The 16,281-nt window shown below is 50.3% G+C and overlaps 2 protein-coding genes across 2 annotated transcripts; one reads left to right on the top strand and one right to left on the bottom strand.

Annotated features, from left to right (window-relative positions):
• Positions 1–3,974: 3,974 nt before the first annotated feature.
• Positions 3,975–6,665, bottom strand: LOC128728505 (uncharacterized). Its single transcript, XM_053822131.1, has 3 exons — positions 6,526–6,665; positions 4,963–5,086; positions 3,975–4,871 (listed from the first exon to the last, which is right to left on the bottom strand). The coding sequence occupies exons 1-3, from the start codon at positions 6,565–6,567 to the stop codon at positions 4,657–4,659; spliced, it is 381 nt and encodes a 126-aa protein (XP_053678106.1). The 5' UTR covers positions 6,568–6,665; the 3' UTR covers positions 3,975–4,656.
• Positions 6,666–8,403: 1,738 nt separating this feature from the next.
• On the top strand, positions 8,404–9,028 carry LOC128729065 (uncharacterized). The gene is made up of 3 exons (XM_053822716.1): positions 8,404–8,526; positions 8,617–8,740; positions 8,808–9,028. Exons 1-3 carry the CDS (start codon positions 8,404–8,406, stop codon positions 9,026–9,028), a joined length of 468 nt encoding a protein of 155 aa, XP_053678691.1.
• Positions 9,029–16,281: the final 7,253 nt, after the last annotated feature.

Here is a 16,281-nt window from a genome sequence, read left to right as displayed (position 1 = left end):
GGCCCTTTCACGGCTTGCATATCCCTTTTCTCTTGTTCGTCCTCCACCCGCGCGGCTGCTAACCGGTGAGCTCTTTAAAGCAGGGAGTACAAGGGAAGCGTATTGGTATTGGTGTGTTGGGCGCGCCGGGCTCGAGCTAGCTGCCAGGACACGAACGTGAGCCCTGTGTGTGTCCTGTGGTTTCTGGTTGGCTGGTTTTTCTGCTCATAGGCCGCATCACTGCCCTCGGGGGAGAAAAGAGCGAATAAAAAAAAAACACGCACACGGAAACTGCCTCGAAGGCTCCGGTGTCCGGTTGGATGGGACCAGTTTTTCCAGCTTTTTCTTTTTCACCCTTCTCGCCTATTCTCAGCACTACACTACTACCCCGTCGCGGGGGAAAAAAAGGGTAACACACGCACGAATACGTGCCCCTATCGTTTCATCCCCTTTCGTTACAACCCCTGAGAGCGCTACTGCATGTCTCGCTACTGCACCATTCTCGAGAGTCCTCGAGGTCGCTGACACTTACCAAAAAGTTGTCTTAACAGTAAAACGGCGCAGAACACCGGCCTACGAGTGGGTGGTTGCTCGCTCGATCCACTTTTCCGGGCAGGCAGGGAAGGCTTTTTAATTTTTCAGTTTTTCTTTGCTGTCGGGCACTTTGTAATGTCTAAAAACTGCTCACCATCGACGCGTCGCAACCGCAAAACCGGCAGACGCGAAAGTGCATCCAAAAACAGGTTCACAAAGATGTAAACGTAGAGAGAGGGCGGTATGACCGGGAGGGGAAGAGAGAGAAGGGGATTTTTCCTTATCACCTAAGCCGTGCCCGTACGAAAGGCTCACGCTGCCGCGCCGTGAAGGATAAAATCAGACTGTTCGATTTCGCTCCACAGACGGCGACTCTCGATTCGGCAGGAGGCTCACGAGCTAAGGACTTCCTGCAGTCTGCAGTAGTTGGGCTTGAAGCTAGGCTTTTCCCGTTTCTCTCTCTCTCGGCGTTGGAGTTTCTCTCAAAAATTTCCCACTAGCTGGGCACTTCCATCGAAACTCTCTCTCACACGCACGCATACACATTGAAAAACCACTCCTGGAAGCACTTTTTCGGCAGGTCCTTTGGCTGGAAGGATCGCTTGTTTACTGCCGCTGCGTTGCGCCTGCCCGCACGTTACGCTGGTGTGCGCTTGTTCGTGACAAAACACGCAATTGGCTCACGTTTCGTGGTTCCGGGGGCATATCCTTGCAATCACCCACCAACTTCCATCCCCCATTATGTGTGGTTCGGTCGTTTGCCGGCGATTTTGCGAGTGGCGCTCGCGTCAATCGGCATCCCGCTCGATGCGCATTCGTCAGAAGAGAGGGGTGGGAGGGGGAAGATGAGGTCCTGACACTCTGGGATCAGGATCCACCATTGATGCTGAGTATAGCTCGGATATATTATTTCGATCGATTCGTGCCGAGACGATCTCAGGGGGCTGTCTCGTTCTCGCGCACCGAAGAAGGTTCTAAGTAAACGACCCGCAGCTCGTTTTGTTTTCCTTAGTTACTCCCCCATCTCTCCCCCCAACCCTCCTATCAAGGACCTCAACAAGCAAGCAAGGAATCCCGGGCTTAACCTCAAATTCATCGTGAGAAAATACCACCCACAAAAGCACACTAGCGCCCTCTAACTAACCGGGGGCGTTAACCAACCCAAAGCCCTGTTCTCGACGCAAGGATATTCCGAGCCGTGGTTCCCAATGCAAGGACACTCCCACCCATGTAACAAAATGTAACCATAGCCATACTTACAGCCTGCAATGCCTGTCGGATGGGAATTTCCGGTGCTGCAACCGGATGGTGGGAGGATGAAGTCCCGAACCAGGATTTTTCAGACTAGCTTCTGCTCCTGCGGTCACACAGCATCACACAACGGCACACCCAAGGCGTACGCTCGACGCGATACACCTGCACAATATGCACATTCACCTTTTTTTCTCCCTCTGCCAGGGCGTTGGTGGGCAGCTCGTAGATCCGGCTGTTTGCTGAGACCCGTTTTCGGTCGCTTTTTCCCGGCTACGGCTAACGAGTCGAAAATGCTGCTTTACTTCCCGGGTTCGGGGAGATTGCCTATTTTTTCAATGCTTTTCTGCTGCCGCCGGTTGATAGGAAGCTTGTTGTATTCGATATCAATCAAATATTGCACAAAATCAAAAACGAAATCAAGATGATGTACGAACGGACGAAAAATGAACCTGTCTAGCACGGGAAAATATACACTGGATTGAAGTCGACGCGAGCAGCGAATCGTGAGCCCAGGCGGCTTCACCGAACGGGCAGGTTGCTGCTGATACCAATACCAGGATGGTTGCACGAACACTAGCGAAGTGTGCTCGTGTAGTTGTATTAGAGCCCACACAACCCCCCCAATTTTCCCTGGCCCGGGTGGCTCGCAAGGAGCACGACCGATTTGCTCATACACCGTTAATATCCTTTCATTTTTTCCCTCATTTTACTCAGAGCCGTTTTCGTTTCATTAGATCCGGCTGGGCGGTTTTGTAGGTTTACTAACAAAGATTATTTGTTCCTTAACGCTAGCGTTATGTTACATCCCCGGTAGCATGAGGAGAATCCTTTCGCCATGGAAAAAAAGGGAAGTTCAAAAAAATCCTCCCACCCGATTTGCTCCTTGCACCAGCAGCGTTTAGTTGGTGTGCGATCGGGGTTGTTGGGAGCGATTTTTGATGCTGTACGTCACACCACCACGGCAAGGGTTTATCGAGATAAACGATCTAACACCGTGCGAGCGTGAACGAGCGAGCTGTACGAAACGTGTGCGCGGGCGCGCTTGCGAGTCCTGGCAGGCGTTTGTGGGCGCACAACTACAACCGTGGCTCGTGAAAGGCTCGCGCGTTGGCGTGAGGGTACCGGCGAAGGACACGCGCAAGCGTACACGCGGCAGCCACCAGTTCGCTTGACCGTTCACCGAGACCGAGGGTCCGCTGGTGAGAATGCGAGTGGGTAATAATCTCCCCGTGCCTGCCACGAGCAGCGCTTTCCCAGACTTTCCGGCAACCGGAAAAAAAAAGCTCCCGGGAAGCGAACGAAGGGCTGCTTGCTTGGTGTCGCAGAATAGGGCCAGTTGGGTGTGTCTCCGCGACCACGAACTTTGGCTTGTGGAGTTCTTTTACCGAATAGGGATGCTGGCTGGTGTAGGGCGAAAAAGACCAACCGCATCTTCACGCCAGGAAACCGAGAGATGCATCCTTTCCCCGTGAAGCTGAGCGCTCGTTTTATGATGGGAACTAATTGCATGATTTACTGGCGTAATGAATTTTACTGACTCGCCTTGGGTTGGGAAAATGTCATTCTGAGCATTTGCTGAGTTGAAGCAGCGAATGAGTTGTTGAATTCTACTGCCTTTTCTTTGAGCATTTGGGAAATATTTCCGAGTTTGCCATGAGAAATAACCCGAAATTTAGCATATGGCTTGCAACACTATTGCTCGCAATGAGGCATGTTTCTATCAACAACGCCACCTCACCAGCCCTGTTTGAGGCACTTCCGGTGCAGCTAATCATCGTCGTTTTGCCGGGTTGCTAGGATGCCCACCTCCCCATGGATGTAAATTGCATTTTGCCGCGTTCGGTATTGTTTTTCCGGAGCGAGATGGTTATCGATTCCGCGCCTAGCTGCACGATGCCCGTATCCTTTCGTTGTGGTGGAAAATTTCAAGCGAAATCACAACGCGGTAGAGCCTTCGATGTTGGTTTTTTTTTATGAAGCAACAAGGAAGTAGCTCGTTGCGAAAATTAAAAAGGGCAATTGTATTTATTAACCACGCTTCCGGTTCGATAAAAATTACAAGGTATTTTTTAATTTTCCATTAAATATAGAGTAAAGGGTTCATACATGATGCTTCATATAACGTCAAACAACAATGCTTCGGAGTACTTCAATAAGTAATAGTTCATAAAATACCGTCTATAACATCCCACATAAGTACGCCAAAATACAGTTACATTTTATATCAATTTATTTGTATACACGGATATCAAAATAGCACACGTTCATAAGGTAGAAGACATTGAGGTATACATCCTTACCGATACAAGGTATAAGAGCGAAAGAGTGATTTGAACATGCTCGTTAATCTCGGCCGCCTTTGTTCTCGATGAATTGTCATTTACGTTGAGTTTCGAGATTCGATGGGTTGGTTTTTGTGAATGGGCTGGAATCGTGCTACGTCAGGATTCGAAGGCGAACCGATGCGAGCTTCAGCTCAACGTGCTTACGTTGTACGCAATGTTGTGTGCAAGCACGTAACAATCCTGACGCAGGCACTCACCCTGGTGGGAAATCGGCGCACATAGCTTCAAATGTTCTGGATGATGAAAAGCAATTGTTTGGACGGCGACGAGCAATTGCTAGGGTCACTTCTAACGTTATCAAATTGGTGTACAAAAAGCGTACTGTCGACGCACAATTGGCATTAAAATGCCAAATCGTCTGACATTGAACGAACTAAGCCCTAAGAGCCAATGAAGCCGACTGTCGTAACATACATTCAATGAGGTGCGGGTTTGGGTTAACGGTTGGTAATGAATAGCATAATGTATGAGATTACGGAATATCATAGCTCGTTGGTGTGTTGCAGAAGCTGCATTGGCGCGTCTTCAGAAAGACCAGGAGAACTTAATCACGGAACGTGAAAATGGCGTCGAAAAAGAACAGCACACCGTTGACAATCGCCAACGAACCCTTTGAGATGGCGATCTTCTTCGTGTCGGTGCTCCACGCGTTTTCCCACTCCTTCAGGATCAGCACACCTGACGCGATGAACATGGCGCACCCGATCAGGCTGAAGAACATATCCAGCTTCTTGTTGATCGGATTGCTCAGCAGGTAGCCTGCAGGTAAAGGCGGAAGATTGACGAATAAGGAGGGAAAAATAACGATGACGAAGAGCGATGAAACGAGGGCAGCACGGTGAAGGCTTACCAGCGAAAAGCGCGATCAGGATCACGCTGAAACCGACGAATGAGCCAGCTGTGAGTAACTTGGTGATGTCATCGCGCTCGCCAAGACTTTTGTAGTGCAAGATCACACAGATGATTGCCAGTGCCTGGAGTGGAAGCGATGCCGTGCGGTGGAAAAAGATTAAAAAATAAATAAATCGACGAACATGTACAGTATAGTGGTTTCTTATCGTTCAATTTGAGTCTCTGAGGTCGACCTACTCGAGCGAGAACAGCACTAGCAGGTTCTTTTTGAACAAGGCAACAGCCGGAACATGTGTTGCCAGCTCTGGATAGTATTTTTAGCTACCATCATACCGAGAGCGACTACAAACGCTGCAGGAATTTACCAATGTTGACTCTCGAGACGTTTACTGGATGAGCATTGTGTTCGTGTGAAGCACAAGGCCCCACCCTAGTTGCAATTCCAGCAGCTTAGCAAGAGCACGAGCCAAACAGCACACGCGAATGCACGCGAAACGATGAGCCAAAGGTTGTGTAGTGATTTTTAAAACACCTTACGCCCTTCGCGACGTCGTGAACTGGGTCAAGTTGAACCAGTTCTCGCGACGAAGGCGATGCGCACGCTGATCGGAATGTTTCCATTTCAGACGAGAGCACGTGTTGGAGTTCCATCGGTGATCCATGCCGAAGGGATCGCAAACTTATGCAATAAAAAAAAAACAAACAAACAACATCAACTCGAAGGCTGTATCACCCCAGATCGGATCTCGCCGGGGGCTATTGACGAATCACTGAGAATAGAAAAAAAACCTCAACAAAACTGTGACTCGCTGTTTACCAGGCGCCTAGCATCTCCGGTATCATTTTCAGTGCAAACATTAATCATTCGTAAGCGCGCAGAGTGTGGTTGGTGGCCAATTATTTTAAGCGCGATTCCGATGCTGATGTCATCAGCTCTTCCGTGCCCAGTTCGGTGCGGATAAACTCCATCAACTCGTGCCGATTACGTGCTTTATTTCCGGGTGTCAGTCAATCGCATCCGTCCATTTAATTAGGTTTTAATAACGTTAAAGCTCGATCGCTAGCTGGATGGGGATTCTGTCATTCGATTCGTCCCCGAATCAACCCGAGTCGTTGAGCCACGGGTAAATAGAAGCGTAACGTAAACATTACACATAAATAGAAATTCATCACAAAACACACCTACTGTCTGGGTGCGGTTTAGTTTTATAGCTTTAGCGCTGCACCTAGCGAGGAGATGGGGTTTTATTTAATCTTTTACATTGTCCGTGAATCACCATCGAACCGAAACAAGTTGTTCATGAGCAAAATAAGCGGTTGATGTACGCTAGTTGTAAACGAATAGCAGACACGCAGCTCGTGATTGTTAATCACTCTTCTCTGTTCCTGCACAAAACGGTGTCAGAGGTGAACACATAAATTCAAGATAAGAGGATGCTGTTTTTGCACACAGGGATAGCTTGGGTTCACTAAGACGCACAAGATCTTCTTAATAAAAAACCACTTAAAGGTCATCAACCTGACACTTAAACGTGGACAAGAAACACGTGTTCCGACTTACCAACTCCAGGAACTTCGCGATGGATAATCGACTGACTGCCATTGCGAGACGCTTTGGTTGAGTGGACGTAGATGTAGTTGAACGATGAGCAAAACTGCGTCAGCAAGGTGCTTCTACAACTGAACCGTTTGGTTGGGCGTTTCGATTGCAACTGCGATCTGTTACCCTGGCGCGAGTTCTACCAGACAGCGGTACGTTGCCGCAACATCGAGCAAATGCGTGTTGGCGAACACACGATGATGTCATCGCCAACGGACGCCGGCGCGAAGACGCACAAAACCGTGTAATATATTTACCATTCCTTACTACCCAACCCGCTTCAACGCTCGATATAGCGATGGCCGGGCTTCCGATGTCGTTATTGTCGTTGGGTTTCCGTTTTCCCATCCGACCCGAAATCTACGCACCATATACATTAGCTTGCTGGCCATATTCTCATCAAGGTTCCTTTCGTTTGGTAGAATGTTAGGTAGCGTGGCTTCTAAGCAATGGAGCACGTAGAACACACCACGAATAACCGCGTGTTGCATCAGAGATGAGCTCATCAGGTGTTTTGTCTTGGATAGCATTTGATGACAGCATCGTTTCGCAGTAGAGAGAATGTGGGATGGAATGGGGTTTGGAGAAATATAAAGGGTGTGTTTTTGCGCCGTCGTTTATCCCAAAGAGATCCGAGCGCATGCGAGTTTGTTTGGCCAACAAAGGGGAAACATTTTGCAAATCAACTGATGCCAGCATTCGTTTAACATAATATTCTCAATGCGCGAGAACAAAGAACCACCAAAACAAGTGCGAATATTAGCACCATCTGGTGTAAAAGCTGCGTCTTTTACGACGCTTAAAGCTTTATGAAACGAAGCTCGCACAGAGGGCGCTCATATACCGTGTACATAAGCTGCTGCACCAGCTTTATTGAGGTCTCATTGGAGTCCGTCAATCGCGAGCTGTGGCGATGAAGCATTTCATCATCTCATGCCGATGCTTACGTTCTGCGATGTTGCGTGAACGTAGCATAGAAAGTAGGTCGATCTGAGATATCGATTAAAAGGTTATAGCGGTCACCGAGACCCATCGTCTTATAACCTTCTTTGTCTATATTTTATCTATTTTTCCAAAAGAAACACAACATCATCGCTTGCTACGAGAAAAATGTTGAAAAAGGTGCCCCAACAATGAATCAATACAACAGCTTATATATTGTTTTTTTTTTCGTTTTGAATTCCATACATTTTGTGTGAGCATTCAACGTAAAACAAACCGCAAAAAGATAGCAGGAGATGCGTGTTTCAACAGCAAAATGACCACGTCTAGCACAAATCGAGATCGACGCAAAACATCGACACGACAACACTTGAGATTGCAGCACCTCGTGAAGCCGGAAGGCTGATCTTGAACCGCGGCGTTCGCGAGCAATTGAACGGCAGAATTGGCCTGAAAACCTCGCCCCATGATGCTCCAGTGGTTGTACGAGTGATGAAGAAAGCAGCGAAAGTAAAAAAGGGTTGCCGAAACGCCCTTGCCAGAGCACTTCAACGGATCAGCAGCACACGGAAGTTATTTTTCGATACCATTAACCCCGGTCGGATGTTTCGTCAGCATTAATGCGGCGTGGATCGAATGCTGCATGTGTAAGCCACTACACCTTCTGGAAGGCGTGTTACTCAACGCATTGTTGAGCTAGATCTGGGATGGCAGGTCCAACATCACGCTTGAAGTGTGCATTTTCCGGAGTTCGTCCTGTGTCTGCCAGTTTGGTGGGAAGTATTCACGGCAACAGTTGGTTTTCGGTTCGTCTCCGTGTTTGATTCGTGTACTTCGCGGTTTCAAAGGTGTGGTTTAGGTACAGTGAGGTCTAAAGGGTGTTGTGACATAAGTGTAATGTCAGATCACGCGGTTGTGCCTCCTCCGAGGATGAATCATAATCCACTCCCGCCAGGCATTCAACCAATCACACCACGAGAATATCGTCCTCCATTGTCGATCATCAAATTTCTTGAGCTGGTAATATCCGAACAAGTGTTATAAATCGAAAGAAACGTTCATGCAATCAACCTAACACCAGTGTTAACCATTTCCCTTCGATCTTCGCAGTCGTTGGCGGTTGCTTGCACCACGCTGCATTATTACAGCTTCGATGATGGCGATCTGGTGACGGGTTTTTTGGCCACCGGTACCTTTTGTGGGTTCATAGTGATATTGATCACAATAATGGCAGGTAGGTTGGCAAGACAAGCGCACTGAAATGCAACAGTCAACCATTCTAAATCCTCCACAACGTACAGGCTACCTGATGAAAGCCCATCTACATCGTCGGTTGAGCATCTTCTACAGCTTGCTAGGATGCGGTTGCTTCCTTACATCTGGTGTGTTCATCATCGAAGCCTGGGAGCACGCTTTTCGCACACGAACGCGTGATCTCGCCATCACCAAGGGATCGATATCGGTCATCAACGGGGTGATCTTCCTGATGGATACCATCTTTACCTTTCGTGAGCGAAAGTGAACCACGTCTCGTCACGTACCCGTACACCATCTGCACGGATGTTTAGTTAGGTGGCAGGATCGTGATGGGTAGCATTTTTTAAAAATAGATCAGCCAAATAAAATGCAGTGAAACAGAGCCGAATCAAAGCGGTGTTTTATATTTGGCTTGAGAAACAAAACATTCGATACGCTTGATCGTGGAAAGTGGAAGTTTTGTGAAAGTGAATCGTCAATGGGATACTTTAAGTATAAGACACCAAAGGAGTAGAACCTTATTAGTCTTTCATCTGTTGAAACGAAGCATCTAGCATTCCTAGTAAGACGCCTCATCGCGAACTATTTGAGACGTTTTGAGACACGATCCATCCGATGATGGAATGCAAAAGACCAAGCGTCGCTTTGTGACGGATCCTTTTTGTTAGAAAATCCGAACGCACCGTCCGAAGTATCCTGCCGAAGGATGAACAATCTGCAGTGCAATGCTCGGCCTCCCGAATCGGGGGATGAATCCAATCAAATGAAGCGTGGTGCCTTTAGAACCTGGGGACGACGAAAAAAACACACTTCTGTGGGGTTTCACCAGAACATTTGCCAGTTCATTATTGGCTTTCGTTCACGGCGTTATGGTGCGTTACGTGGCGTTACGAATGACACGAAGGCGACACACAAATGCGATGGATGCTGAAATCGCGCTGCACAACCGATGGAAATGACCACCGAACATGTTGGACGTGTTAATTTGCCCTTTCGCGACATTTTGGCCCTCTTTCTAGGCGGGTTTGGAGTGGAATTTTATTAATAAATGACAGCATGATTGTGTGGTTTTGAACCACGTATCGGAAGAGTTTTCAATCTCACGAGCTGCCATACACTCGAACGACCCCACGATAAACGGTGCATATTATTTTAAAACACCATGGTCAAAAGGACAACTGCCTATCCATACATCCGGGCCCGTTATTCTGACAGGGTGGGCACTCCCGTATGTTCTACTGTATATATTTGCACATCCTGTTCGCACCTCTCGCCCCGCACCGACCGAGAAAACACAGAACTGACCCGCAATTATTCATGAACATTCATTGCATTAATCATATTTGAGCCCACCGAGAGCCGGGCCAGGATCGGGACCCAACCAAACTCCCTCCTGACCAGGACGATCGCCCGCAGGCCGAAGGTTGACCGACAAATCGTTCGCCAGCCAGCACTGGAATATCATTTATGTTCGTCGACGTACGTACGTGTGTGTGTGTGTGTGTGTGTGTGTGTGTGAACGTCAGGCTACACGCTGGCAAACGGGGCCAATCTGTGTTTTTGAGGCAAATATCGCAAGGACATCACTAGGCGTACAGCGCGCGCCCCACTGTCGGTGGGCAATTTTAATTAAACAATGCATAATCTAGTGCACCACAGCATGCCGGGGGAGGGAAAAACTAAAAACAATACCCAGGGTTGACGGGTGGTAGCTGGGACGAACCGGAAGATGTACCGGACGTTTCGTTTTTCACATCCGATCCCACACGTTTTTCCGATCCCGGCTTCTTTCGATGACGCAAAGTTGTGCCACGGCGTTTGTTTGCGCTTTATTTCAATCGCATACCCTGCGAATGGGAGAACTGGGCAACGGGTGGGATGTGCGCGTGCTGAGCCCCCACCTACATCTCTCTTTCGGGCCGGTTTGCCCCGAGCAGGCATACGTGTTGAAGAATTTAATTCGTCCTACCAGCGCCATCGCCGCGTAATTAACACTCTCGGATTTGCTCGCCCTCCACGGAGAAGGTCATCAAGAACCGAAGGTGCACCGCCCCGCCACACCCCCCCTCCCCTCCCCACCCACTGTTCATGTCTTTCCGCCCCCTTGAAAACCCCATAAATGACCGCTTTTCCGGTGCCAGTAGCCCCCTGGGAGGTGGAAAAATCTGGCCTGACACCAATAATATCGTTGCATCGCGCGTGTCGCGTTTCGCACGGTTTCCCGGCGCCTGCAGGGGGTTATGGAAGAGAGAGGTGGGACCGAGGAAGGGATGCAAAGATTTCCAGCAGCCCTATTCGAACTTCATGCTAGGTTGAGAGGTGAAAGACACGGTTTGTTTTGGCAATTGGTTGGGCAACCGTTTGCAGCAGCGCGCACCGGTCCTTATTTGGCACCCTGAAAGAACACGCGCGGAAGGGAAGTAGGGGGGAGGGGGGGGGGAAATGTGCCGGTAGCAAATTGCTTAATATATGAACACTCGAACCAGCAACCGTTTGAAGTCGCACACGGGCACTAAATGAGCAGCAGGCTAGTGCAAGGACACCCTCGAAGCTTCGGCTCATTAAAATCTCACTCAACGCTCAAAATCGCGAACTGCTGGTGCAGATAACGCCCCCCTGCAGACGTCGTTTGATCGATCGCAGGTGGTCACAGATCTGCAGAGGCGGACTGGGTGCATCACCTCAAAAACGGGGTGGAAAGATTATTGGAAACAATGGCAACCCTGACGGAGCAGTAGATTTTGCCGATGGAACGTGATTTGACAACTCGCTTTGCGCTCTCGACGTGCGAAGGTTGAGGCAATATTTGTTTAGCTCGCTCGCTTAATTCGGTGCCCACTTCTCTCCTCTTTCACACCACTACTTCCCTGGGGGTGAATTTCCTGGCGTTTGCTTAATCAGTGAGCGCACGGGTGCGCTGGCTCGGTTCGTTAGCGAGCCCGCGTTGCAGTGTTTGCTTACTGAAGGCGCCGATTCGCGTCCATTTTGAATAACGTCCCTTTTTGCAGGCCCTTCCCGGCTTGATGTTGCGTTCTGGCGTTGGTTTTTTTTCTGCTGGTGCTGCTGCCAGAGCTCTTCTTAAAAATTTCCCACACACCACTCGGAATGCCACAAAAATGAAGTGCTAAAGACAGGTCCGAGCGACTGCGTCTGAGATTTGAGCTCGATTTCGTCTCACTCTCACCCTCGCTCTTCTTTTCCTTCGTGCATTTAATCGACAGGACGTAGGGTGGTAGGCGGGGGGGGGAAGGAAGGGAGAGTTGGTGTTTCAGGTTTTATTTTACATTCTACCGGCCACGAGTCTTCATAGAATCGGCGATCGAGATTCTTACCGGGGCCAGCGCGCCCACGGTCGAGTGGTTTCGGAAAGGATTTTCCCAGCCTCTCCCTTCCTCCCATCGCTCCACTTTTCACCACCCTCAACCCACTCTTTCTTGCCAGCAGTTGGCGTTGTGCCCATGCGAATGCGCCGCAGCAACCTTTTGGCATGGTTTAAGGTGCGGGGTGTCGCAACGCACGGGGAAGGGGGGGTTGGGGTGAGGGAACATTTCTCGGACGGTACTGCATCGGAGAAGGTACACAAAAAATGGGAAGAAGACCCCCAAACACAGCACCTTACCTCCGAAAAGTGCAGCAGTGCTAAATGCGCTAAAAATGCCCTTTTCTCGAGCACTGGGGTGGTTTGGAAGCTCCGGTGGTGGTGTGGAAAGTGGTCACCCTCACCCTTCGGTTCCAGGTGGCTGGCTCGCGGCTCCGTGGAAAATCTTTCCCTAAAACACTCACACAATCACCTTGGGAATCTGTGCATGGCATTTTGCTTCGTTCGTTGAATTTTTCCTTCTGAGGGTGTATGTTTTCTTTTTTTTCCTTCTCTTCTTCTTCCTCCTCCCTCCTGGTTCCTCCTGAGCAAACCCCTTACCTCTTTCTTTTCGTGGCATGTTTTCTCCGCAAGTTGAGCCACTTTTGAGCCCATTTTCCCGCGAATCCTGCTGCATCGCCACCACCCACCTTGGTGGCTTCATTGCGGCAGAAAGCGGAAAAATATGTTTTGTGCATTACGTGAGCCGGGCGCGCGTGAGGGCGAGCTTTTGCTGTAGGAGTTTCACGGGCGGGCACAGCCCGTTTCACGCGCGCTCGATTGAACGCGAAACAATATCGCACCAGCAACGCCAGCGATGCAATTGCCTGCATTCGTACGCGCTCCTCGCTCACAGGAGGGCGTATTTTCAATTCCCACCCACAAATGGAGTGCCCAGTGGGTGGGAAAAATCATCACCCCTTACCACCGTTACCGGATGGTTCTTGCCCTCAGGCGGTTGAATGTCCGAATGGTCCAAGCATTTTTCGGTGTAAGCTCGTTTTTTCTCTCGCAAGAATGTTAAGGAAATCGCGCCCGGTCCGATGCCAGCATCCATCCCAAAACGAAGGATCCGTCGGCGTGCCAGTCCGAACCTGCGTCCAAATACCACAGGATTGTTTGTGTTTCAGCTCGCACCTTCACCAGAAGGGGATTGGAAGCGAACTGTGCCAAAAAAGCCCTCGAGGCGAAAGGGATCCAAGCCGGCTCTAAAAGGGCTCTCGAGTGGCTTGCGGTTGCGGCACATTTTTACTGATCTAACTAAGCACCTCCCGGGGGTGCGGCCCATCGTTGCCGTTTCGTACGGCTTTTTGATTGATGCGAAGTAGGCAAGCGATACATTGCAACGGATTAGCTTGCACCATGGGCTCCCATGAGACCCATTGGCAGATTTACCCATTTCGCCTCGGTGGAGGCGCCTGGTGCCTGGTAGTTTGTGGAACAAATTCCAGCCGCACTTTTGCTGATGGAGACGCCTGGTGGATGGTAGAAATGGCCGCTTTTTCCTTCCACACGCCGCACTATCTCGTTCCCCGATGTCGCGATGTAGAAAGCAGATGATGAATGAAGGCTTCGTCCGCTTGCATCCCTGATGCTGCATGACGGTGCATTATGCTGTTCTAAGTCAGGGCGGGAAGGGTATACTACGGGTGGGGGAGGAAGAGGAGGTGCTTACTGCCCTATTCCCAACGTGTCCTTAAGCTTCGTGCATTCATCGGTTTCGTGTGAAGTTCATCGCTCGGGATGTTCATCCTGCGTTCGTGGAAAACATGAAAGTTCAGGACGAATGCGCCCGAACGTGCCATCGGAATCGTCCTGAAGGATGCGTCTCTAAGCACGTGTGAGAAAGAGAGAAAAAAGGAGAAAGAAAAACGTACCACAGAAAGGAGTCACACGAGTCGAGGATCGTTACGAGCGGAGCTTTTGTCTCACGTGGTACATTGCGGTTTTTCATTCGGATGCGTCCCTTCGGGTGGTTTGTCCAGTGCGATTTTTTTTCTTTGTTATTGTCCCTCCCGCCACCCTCCCTCCCGTTCTGTATCGTTTCAGTGGTACTGACCTTTTCCCATCATCGCAGCGAGCTGTCGAGGGAAACCGAGAAGATGATGATGCTGTCGATGACGATGCTGATGTTTACCGTCACCCATCATCTGCACTACACGGGTGTTGGTTGTGTGCGTGCGTGCGCTTGGTTTGTGTCACTTTTCCGGCGCACTACTGCATTACATAACGCCAAAAGGCAGCAGAGCGCTTCGATTGCGTAGGCTCACGAAACAAATGGCCGTCGTAACGATAGCCCGGGGGGGGGGGGGGTGCGGAAAAGCCCCTTCCACACCATCCTTTCTAGCATCCCTTTCCCGGCTGCTTGGCACCAGCAACCAACCAAACGACACGTCATCGTTTTGCGCCATTTTGAAGCGTGGCCGAGCCGCACTTTGCCCGCCATTATCGCGCCCGTTTCCACGCGCGTGTGTGTTCATTCATGGCTTCAGGGCACCCGCGTCTCGCACTCCATGACGTCGGCGTTACGTGGATGCGTTACACAAGCGTTACAACGCCACCCAAAAAGGGCGCCGGCGCGATGTTCACGCTGACGCTTTCCACTCGGGGGTTCGGCTTTCGGCTTTCGGCGTGGAAATTCCTCACCCATCCCGTCCCAACCGCGTGCTTGGGTGCTTTGTTGTGCCCATCTTGCGTCCCCTTCGCACGCTTGGATGCTGCGCTTGGATATCCTGGCGTACGGTTCGGTGACCGAGATTCGAAGAAAAGCTGATTTCGCTTCCTTTCGATCGGCGCTCTTCGCCGAAAATCCCCGACACGACCGGGTTCCGCTCTCGCTGCACTCCTCCCACCAGAGGGCGCCCCTACGCTTTTGTGATGCACACTCGGGGTTCGGTACAGCGCGACACGCCAACCTGCCGTTAGTTAAACGTAGCGGCTCGATCCTATCGTACGGGTTTTTTGCTCTGCCAGGCCCCCTCGGAAGCCGACGATTGCCCTCTGGGTACAGCATTCTTCACACTTACACTCCCCACACACACACACACACACACTTACACGCACACGCACACTTACAGTTTACACAATCCAATCACATCACCAATCACGCACGCACTTACAATACGTGGCACGTCGGCACACACACACGCGCACACATACACATACAGGCACCCGGTCAACAGTACATTTGTGACAACACACAACAGGCAAAAGAGCAGAAGAGAAAAAAAAACAACAACCCCTTACACGTGCGACACGGCAACGCGACACAGTGGCACGTGTACCGGGTGTGCTTCGTCCTGCTAGAGAGAGAGAGAGAGAGAGAGAGAGAGAGAAAGAGGGAGAGAGAGGGAGAGGAAGCAGAGTGGGATCATTCCTCGTTTCTAAATTCGAAAACCCACCCCTCATCGAGCACAATCAACCGCAAGTAGCCCCACAACCGCCCACCAGCCAGTGAGAAAGTTGTTTCTGTTGTGTTTTTTTGTTGTTGTTGTTCCAATGTTTGCGTTGATTTGAGCCCAGCGACATGCACCTGCGGTGTCGATCGCCTGCCAGAAGTTGTGATCAAATTTTCCCCTAACTGCATCGGATTTTTCCGACCAGTTTCCAGGGAAATTCAGTTAAAGAGTGAGAGTTAGGAACAATTGGCTCGGTAAGGCCGTGGCGGCATTTTTCCGGCGGCTTGGTGTATTTGTGCATGTGCGTGTGTATGTGTGTGCGTGTGTGCGTGTGTGAGCATCACAACGACACCTTCTCGCCATGGACCCGTTGCGCGATTAAATATGTATCGCAGTGAATCGACTAATCACATTTTCGTGTCACCATTTCGAGCGAAATAATTCTCCAATCGCCAGGCGAACAAGCGATCCTTTTTACGCCAATTTCGAGGCTCTGCAGCTGCTCTGCGGCACACTGCACCGAAAGCGTGACTCCGACAGGCGTTGCCGAGTGCAGCGTGGCGTTGGATTCCGCAACAATCAGCCGCTGCCAGCGCCTTGGGGCCACTTTTCCTGCACAATCAACCGCGCGAGGCGCTTTTCCGCGTTCTATGGTGCAGTCCCTTGGGCACAGTGAAGGCGTTCTCTCGAGAGCCGCTAGCCGATCCTGGCTTGAATGCTTGTTTATGTAACGCCGTACCGGCACGGACGTGCCTGGGGTTT

This window comes from Anopheles nili, chromosome X (genome assembly GCF_943737925.1).
Source record: "Anopheles nili chromosome X, idAnoNiliSN_F5_01, whole genome shotgun sequence".
In the NCBI taxonomy this organism is placed as follows: Eukaryota; Metazoa; Arthropoda; class Insecta; order Diptera; family Culicidae; genus Anopheles; species Anopheles nili.
Note: the sequence above shows the minus strand (reverse complement) of the source record. Positions and strands in the feature narration are given on the sequence as shown.